The sequence below is a fragment of the Aricia agestis genome, chromosome 10, assembly GCF_905147365.1.
Source record: "Aricia agestis chromosome 10, ilAriAges1.1, whole genome shotgun sequence".
Lineage (NCBI taxonomy): Eukaryota > Metazoa > Arthropoda > Insecta > Lepidoptera > Lycaenidae > Aricia > Aricia agestis.
Genome location: NC_056415.1, coordinates 5,509,433 through 5,518,661, shown reverse-complemented (window position 1 = coordinate 5,518,661; position 9,229 = coordinate 5,509,433). Strand labels below are relative to the sequence as shown.

At 34.2% G+C, this 9,229-nt stretch overlaps 1 protein-coding gene across 1 annotated transcript; it reads right to left on the bottom strand.

Moving 5' to 3' along the window:
- Positions 1 to 4,092: 4,092 nt before the first annotated feature.
- LOC121731417 (cuticle protein 19-like) lies at positions 4,093 to 5,893 on the bottom strand. The gene is made up of 4 exons (XM_042120830.1): positions 5,872 to 5,893; positions 5,105 to 5,413; positions 4,645 to 4,811; positions 4,093 to 4,181 (listed from the first exon to the last, which is right to left on the bottom strand). Exons 1-4 carry the CDS (start codon positions 5,881 to 5,883, stop codon positions 4,133 to 4,135), a joined length of 537 nt encoding a protein of 178 aa, XP_041976764.1. The 5' UTR covers positions 5,884 to 5,893; the 3' UTR covers positions 4,093 to 4,132.
- Positions 5,894 to 9,229: the final 3,336 nt, after the last annotated feature.

The following is a 9,229-nucleotide window of genomic DNA, read 5'->3' as shown; positions in this document are numbered from 1 at the left end:
AGAATCGGGCTAAGGCCAGGCCGAAATTTTGAGATCTGCCGACTTTGCCGCCAATTTGTGGCGTATCGTGTTTCATGTGCCTGTTATGGCTTAATGGCTTATTGTAATTCGATAACTTGATTAATGATTTGCTGCCTAATTGATTGTAAAACATTTATTTTTCGCTTAATGTATATTTTATTTCAATTGGGTTTTACTTTTGTTGCCCGCAGGCTTGTTGCGCAGCAACACGTTTATTGGGTAGAGATAAAAATCGGCCAAGTGCGAGTCGGAGTCGCGTGCGAAGGGTTCCGTACCGTAATAGGGCAAAAATAACCCAAAAAATGTGTTTTTTGTATGGGAGTCCCCCTTAGATTTTTATTTTTGTTTAATATTATTATTAATAATTATTTTTAAAGTAAATATTTGGACGGATGAACGGACGGACAGACGGACAGACAACGAAGTCTTAGTAATAGGGTCCCGTTTTTACCCCTTGGGTAACGAACCCTAAAAAACTATTGTATTTTATATGCCTTTTGGGCAATATTAATTTTATTTGCATACTTTTGTACAATTTGGTTCTGCGGCTTAAACGTAGTAAATAGACAGAAATTAATTTATTTGGTATAGATAGAATTGTTATTCTCCAGCCTTCTAAACCGACGGAAACTAAGGCGTTTTGTATGGACGGGTCTCCTAATGATAGATGGACTAAGAACCACTATAAAAAAATGTTTTATTTCTGAGTAAATTTGAATCAAATCTTTTCAGAATGTCTACGTGATGGCCTGTCTATATGATAACTGAGCTCGATTTAACCTGTACTACCCCAACGTGGGACACTTGCCGTTTGCAACATCGGGTATTGATACCCCAAAATTGATACCCTAATAAAACGCAACCACAGGTGTTATTGTTTCTTGTTTGCATAAGAGCTGGTTGCGGTTTCCGCAGCGGAATGCAATTTGGTCAACGATTCCCACGCTCCATTGTCATGTTGCTAAAATACGGTTGCAAAATAAACCATATTTGTGTACGCACTATAATTTGCTGGCCCTACATAATGACTTCAAGGGCGACATGTGACAGTTGCGAGTTCCATATTGATGAAAATGCCCTGGACACTAACACCCTGTACTTATTATTTTATCATTCGATGGCGTTGATTGCTAATGATTTATGAGAAACGAATGATATACAAAAAAAAAACTTAAGGAAAACTTTTAATTCAAAAAGGGGTTTTTAAATCGTGACGCTACTTTTATCCGAGGAACATATTTTTTCATACAGAATCTGTCAAAATATATAATAATGAGCTTTTGCCCGCGGCTTCGCTCGCGTTAAGAAGTATTATTATATACAATCTTTCATATTTCATATTTTCACCCCTTCAGAATGACATATAGAAAAAATAGTACCTTTGAGAAGATCATCTTGTCAAAGGACACCGTCTTGTCTCATCCCATTATATTTTATGACGAGCTTTTGCCCGCGGCTTCGCTCGCGTTAAGTAGTATTATTATATACAATCTTTCATCCCCTATTTTCACCCCTTGGGGGTAGAATTGATCAAAATCCTTTCTTAGCGGATGCCTACGTTATAACAGCTACCTGCATGCCAAATTTCAGCCCGATCTGTCCAGTGCTTTGGGCTGAGCGTTGATAGATTACCATGTCAGTCAGCCACCTTTGAGTTTTATATAAGTAATATTTAGATTTAGATTTAGATTTGCTATGTTTTCGTGCAAGAAATATTGACATAAATATTTGGTGCTGGGTTTCCTAGTAAATTTTTATTTAGCTCGTCGACATTGTTTTCGTATGACAAAACGCACTTTTTTAAATCACCATTTTCTCAGGAAAGCCATAATTTGTTTAAAAATTACTCTTCAATTTTATACTTTTACATAATAAATAAATTATTTCAATACAAAAAATTAATTCAATTTTATTAAATTAAATTTATTAATTCAATTAAATTCAATTCAATTTAATTTAGCAAACCTATTCAATTTTATTGAAGACTAGCTGTTGCCCGCGACTTCGTCCGCGTCAGCAAAATATGATAACAAAGATAATAAAAAAGAGAAAAAAATACCCTTTTTAGGGTTCCTTTATAAAAAAAGTGAAATATATCCTCCTCCTTTTCGGAAGTCGGTTATAAAGTAGCCTAAGTTATTCCTTACTACATCAGATATGTGCCTAAAAAGTCCCGTCAAAATCGCTCCAGCCATTTCAGAGATTAGACAAAAATTGTAAAAATGTTGTTTTGGTGCCTGTGCATTAAGTAAAAAGCGGTTCTTTCAATATTACAAACAGACACTCCAATTTTATTTATATGTATGTATGTATAGATGTATAAATGTATAGATGTATATATAATACATAATTTTATTTTCCTAATGAGCCTTTCAAATTGCCGACTTCGGAAAACAATTTTCCAAAAGCTTAAAATTTTTCTATTTCAGTTAATTAAAATTGGAGTTTGAAACTCCTTTCAGATTTCACCGACAATATCAATTTAAAAATAAACTAGTCTGAAGATGAATGAATGTGTTGTTCCAAACCATTTATAACCTGATTCAATTTTTTGTACTAATATAACCCACTGGCAACTGCTACCGACTACGTCAGGGCATTCTGCGTGAGGTAAGTTACAATTAAAAGGCCCAGCGCAGACAACAGACTATCCGTGACGCACTTTTTAGTCTGTGGAAATAGAACCTATGCAATTATATGCAGTAGCGCACACGACGCGCAAAAAGTCAGGCGCATTACTGCATATAATTGCATAGTTTCTATTTCCACAGACTAAAAAGTGCGTCGAGGATGGTATGTTGTCTGCGCTGCGCCTAAATATAATCTAAGAAAATGCGGCTCAGTCCTCAGACTAGACAGTAATGATATACTTAGCAATCAAAAATACGTAGAGGAGGAGCTCTTTAATATTTTCTTCTAATATATTAAAGGCGAAAGTTTGTGAGCTTGTGTGTGTGTGTGTGTGTGTGTGTTTGTTACTTCTTCACGCTTAAAGAGCTGGAGCGATTTCGATAAAATTTGACAACGAGTTAGCTGACATCCTGGATTAACACATAGGCTACATTTTTTATCGACTTTCAAAACAGAGGAGGTGTTATGTTCGTTTTTTTCTTTTTTTATGTTCAACGATTATTCCGCCGACTGTGAACCGATTTTCAAAATTATATTTCTTTTAGTGTATTTCAATTTGGTACTCGGAGACAATGAGATCAATGAGTATCAGATAAGAATAAGACTTACTTGGTACGACACCAAGTAAGTCAAGTAACTATACCATCTGGGGCCCGTGACAAATTCATATTATGTTAGGTCCTTCCACACTTTTGTTACGCCACTGCAACATACGCGTTTAATAGTCTGTAATGCTGCTGCTGTCTATTTATAATTAATGTTATGTATTATAATATTTTATTCAATATCGATAGTAAACAGATTATATAAAGATTATCAGATTCGTTTTCTTCTAATACGGTAATTTATTTTTTAATGTTTTAAATATATTTTTTACTGTTAGTGTATAAACACACTAGGCCGAAAATACGTGGCTGAAGTTCGGCATGATTACGCTTTATAGGCGCTCATACAATATAACGCGACGTAATTTCGGCATAGTGTGTCATCAGCAATTTAAAATACATTACAGGCGTAATCATGCCGAACTTGGGCCGTGTTTTTTCGGCCTAGTGTGTAAACACTTACATTCATACTACGAGGGGGTATAAATTCAAAAGAAAATTATATTCACATATCATTTAATGTTATAAAAATATAAAATATATTACACGTAACGGTGAGATGTACGATATCATAATGAGAGATGATACATAAATATCTACATCTATGTTAAAATACTATAACGATCTATAAGTGAACACTGAAGGCACAATGTAGGTATAATACAGTAAAACTTCTTCATACCGGACCGCCAAAATTAAGCACACACACATTGACATGATTTCCGATAACTTTAAAGAGCAGAACAATGTATCATAATATATTATATAGCTTAGCTCTGTATTCGAATTGAGAATTCCACAGTATTGTACTAATGGCTTGTCGATGAACTAGATCTTAATCTAACTACACTAATATCACAGTCGAAGTTGATGTCCTAATGATGATGGATGACTGGCGGAGAGTTGTGAACGACGGCGTTGAAGCTGTTGAGAAAATAACATTTAATTCACAATGCAACTGCAATGATGCCGTATTATATGATCATCTATATGCAATTTATCATATTACATTGTATAGATGTCGAAACATACAAATAGATAGATTAATTGATCTATTAGGGTACGAATGCAATAAAAGATTTAGCTGTCGGTAATTTTGTGAATAGCTTAATTCCAATCAAGCAAATCTTTACTTATATGGCCTAATCTCTCTAATGAGATCATTTAGATCCTCTATCAATCTTTAGGCTCATCTACACCAGGGTGGGCTAAAGTTAATCGTATTTTAAATATCTTTCTATCTCTATCGTTAATCATGTTGATGAATTTTAAATATCTTTGTATAGCTGTTTTTAACATTTATGAAAGAGAAGAGACAATACTCTGCCAAACGATTAGCTATGACCCAGACTAAAGCAAGTAGGCTTTATTTACAAAGGTTTCTTACCCATTGTGGTGATCGGCGGTGTATGTGACCTTGCGGAAGGAGCCATCGGGCTGCAGGAGCGAGTACTCTCCCTTCACTACGTCACCGTCGCGGCTCTCGTGTTGGGTCTTGTGGTCTCCGGTGTGGGGGTCTCCGACGGAGTAGGAGTAGTCGTATTTGGGGTAGGCCTGTAAATGACCATAATATAATTAATGAATTTTATTCATCATTGGTCGCGTTGTTGACATATTTATTTTTTTCCCACAAATTATATTCTCTTTGAGTGCTGACGTCTTCTTTACTAAATATATTGAATTAATTTTAATACATTAGCTCCTCATTTGTTAAAATCATAATCGATGCCTTAAATAAGGTTAACTTCACAAATATCTAAAGAGAATAAAAGAGGTGTCGACAGGTAGTCTAAATCAAATCATAAGCAGGTGTAATGCTACTAAACGTTAAAAAAATTTGGGCTTACGTGTTCATCGACGTAGTGGTCCTCATGATGGGCGGGCGCAGCGTGGACGGCAACGGGGGCGGCGTGGACTACAGGGATGGCGTGGACTGGCGCGGAATGGATGGCAGCAGTGTGCAGGGGGGCTTGATGGCCCACCGAGTACTGAGCGGGTCCCTCATGGCCCACGGAATACTGAGCGGGTCCTTCGTGGCCCACCGAGTACTGTGTTGGCACCTCGTGGTGGATCACGTTATGCGAGGACGATACAGCAGGCGCGTGATGGATGTAGCCGGCGTTGCACACCGCCGCCACGGCGCATAAGATGAGGACCTTTAAATAATAATTGGATTAGAATTTTTGGGTTAAAATTTAGGTATTTTAGGGGTCATTTGGAGTTTCACTGCTTTGCCATCAAACTAGTGATGCGCAGAGTAGGCTATGGCGCTACCAATGTAATTTCTCTCTGCGTGTTGTCTGTGCAGATTTTGTTCAGAAGATTTTGGTTTAAGCTGAACTAATAAGTCCGTGTAAGTCACGTCACGTTTCCTGACCATTAATGGAGTTAAACGCTACAATCCGAAAATGACCTAGTTTTTCGATAATCTGACCATCACTATTACACCAAAATTATACTCATTCGAAATATTAAAAACGCTTACAAACACTATCACTTAATAAAGAAAAGCGAAAGTTTGAACCAGTTATTATCTGATTAGGCTATTGTCAGCCAACACCTGAATAATAGTGTTGGCTTAATCTTAATCTACTAATTACATAACTGTTCTTACTTTGGAGAACATTGTGCTTTGGTTAGCTAGGTCGTGTGACTGATAGACCCCCGTCGGTGCTCACTTTTATATAACTAACTAAATATATTTAGCGTAGTGGGGAGTCTATCCCGATGATATCCGATCGCTAGACCAATTACTCCATTGCCAATCTACGCACTTATCGAGTTACGACATTTGATACGGACATAGCACTAAGTAGGTTGAGATTGTTACTGTTCTTTTTATTAATCTTCAATTTTCTATTATTCCCGATCGCATTATAGTTTCGTTTTAAATGAATGTCTAGTTTTTTTAAATGAATGTTACTACAAACGATTTCTCTATTTGCATTACTTCTTAATGTCTTCTCAATGCTCATATTTGATGTCAAACTTTAAATATATTGCGATTATTTTTCCTAATCTCATCGATAAGGGGTTAACTGCTTATGGTAATTGCTGTTTGTATATTACTAGCGACCCGCCCCAGCTACGCACGGGTATAAAATATATTATAGCCTATGTCACTCACTGAAGAAATTATTAAAATCGATTCAGTCGTTTTTAATTATATTCATTACTACCCTTGGCCCGCATTGGTCGGTACCGCCGCAAAAGCTACATCCCGCAATTTTTAAATCTGTAATATCTTCGAAAATATTCATTTAAAACATATTCCGTAAAGGACCATATAGATCTATATTAAATCAATAATGTATTTAAAGTATTTAATTGAATAAGGATTATTGCCGTATTGGTTAAAATGGTTTCGAAAATTAGCCATTATTTGAAGTTAAAATTAAATTACAAAAAATAGTTATTATGGGATATCCATAAGATATAGACATAATATACCATCGTGGAGTTTTCTGTAGACCTTTTCATAGTGTACAATTCTTAGTAGATTATTTTGATAAATCTCTTAGGGTTCAGCCTGCGTTTGCAATGTGAGTGGAAAAAATGTAAAAAATGTACGATATCACATTAGAAACCCCAAAATTAACAGTATTTTTCCAGTATTTAATGAATATTATTATACTTACAAACCTTTCTCTTTAATCACTCTATCTATTAAAGGTAACCGCATCAAAATCCGTTGCGTAATTTTAAAGATTAAAGGTAACAAAGGGACATGAGGGAAAAAAGCGACTTTGTTTTATAATATGTAGTGATTATAAAATTAATCTAATAGTTCATGAGGTTTTGTAGAAATTGATCTGATTAAAAAAACTGATTTATTTATTTAATTGATTTTATTTTATCATTGGTTAATGTCTTGGTTTACATATTGGTATGAAAACAAAGGCTATTCTTGAAAGAAAATGTTTGAGGAATGTAGGTCATGCATTTATTGTGAGTACGAAATGAGGTAACGTCATTTTAATTAACTACCTTAATTGAAATACCGCAAGAATTTTATGTGACTTCAAATTTTACTTCAGACTTAACTTATAGCTGGTAAAAAATACTTCATTATTGGTAGTGGTATATAATATTTTTTTTTATTATTTTGTTATTATTATTTTAGGTATAAACATATTTATAATGAATTTCAATAACAATTGTAATTGAAATTCATTACAAATATGTGTAAAGAGATACACAATAATTGTAATTATAGTCCCATAGTCAAGTCTTGGCCCTCTAGTCAAGACTTCTTCTTTACAGAATCACCGATCAAAATGTATGCACTTGACATAAGCGTTCGACAAAGTCGAAATTCGGCTCATGGTTACGTTAATTGATACAATTTGATAGGCGATCTATCTTTATAGATAAGAAGCGATAAAGAAAACATCTTGGCTAGGGGCTTCGTAGTTTTGACGTTTAATTTTTTTTAATTTTAGAATGTCCGAAATACTTTTTACTTTTAAAATATAAACTGAATAATTTCATGTCTTTCACATTGAACCTAATTTTTTGCAGGTATGTAAATTACCAACAGACAACGTATGATTAAATAGTGAGCGGTGAAGTTATGAAATGGACTATTTTAGGTTAGTTAGTGTTGACACTTTGACTATTACTCTAGTGAGTTGGGTTTATGTTCTAATATATTATCAAAATTGTATAGGCACTGTAGTAAAACATCGGACAAAAGTAAGAGTTACAAGTTACTGAAGTATAACCTAACGATACTAAAAGAACTAAAGACTACACGATTGTATGTTACCCTCTTAAAATCGGAAATTTATATATAGGAACTGCGGTGCAAATAGATACACTATGTGCAATTTTTAGTTTGTATTGTTAATTTTGGTTAAAAAAAACTACCCAGTTTATTGTTTTCGCTGTACCTACAATATCTAGGTAAAATGTACATGTCTTTCTCGTGTAAATATTTTGCTCTTACTGCCGTACTCAGAGACGATTGACGAATATGTTTTAAGCCCGTCACAGACTTAAGCTATAATATTATATATTAATATATTTTTAGCTAGACATATTTTCTATACTAAATCCACATGCCACAGAAATATATATTATAGCTGAGTGTGTGGTCACGCGAAATTAGTATAGAAAATATATATTAATATGCCGAGCTATAAATATATTAATATATATTATAGCTAAGTCTGTGACGGGTTTTAGAATGATGTTTGAGACGAATATGACTAAACTTTTCTGTCAAACTCTTCATTAAATTGAAGTTTAATCATCATTAAATGTCTCTTGAGTGCGGCAGTGTTTTTACTTATACCAATTCGCTAAAAAGTAATTTTATTTTATTATTCTGTCATTTGTTGCACTGTAAAATTACACATATAATATGTAATAACATTGCAAGAACTTATTATAATTTTGTAACGTGTTGTAATAGATGCTCACAATTAATTTTGTATTATGCATTTATTTCATGCTTTGAAAACTAAACTAGGTGCTTCAGTAGTAATAATTGGGACTCGACAATTATTAATTTTTAAGTTACACACTATTATTTTCGTAGTAATTATAAAGGTGCTCCCTCATCGCGAGCATTTACGTGTAATGTAACATTATAGATTCGTTTTTGAGCATTACATTACAAAAATACCTGCCTGACCGACGAAAATTCACGTGAAACGTAACATCAACTCATCGATTGATCCATTATACTAGCTGCTGATCAAGTTTTATCAAGATATTACACACTGTATCATTACAAGGTGCGCATTGTAATGCTCGGCTCTCCTCCCTCACTGAGGTAATTCTCGACTTTGTAACGTTACATTACAAGCGAATACTCCCGATGAAGGAGCACCTTTTAAAGTTGATAAAGTTCACAAAAAATAATATATAACCTTTTATGACACTTTTTGGTAGCGTCTTTAATGGAATCCAAAAAATCAAGGGAATACCAAATGCTTGGGAAATACCTTTTTGACCTTTATCCTTAA

Excerpts from the sequence above, each read along its gene's own strand:
- LOC121731417 (XM_042120830.1), bottom strand. Across the intron at positions 4,812-5,104 it reads ACCACTACGTCGATGAACAC|GCCTACCCCAAATACGACTA; the intron begins GTAAGCCCAAAT and ends GGTCATTTACAG. Across the intron at positions 4,182-4,644 it reads ACCGCCGATCACCACAATGG|CTTCAACGCCGTCGTTCACA; the intron begins GTAAGAAACCTT and ends TTTTCTCAACAG.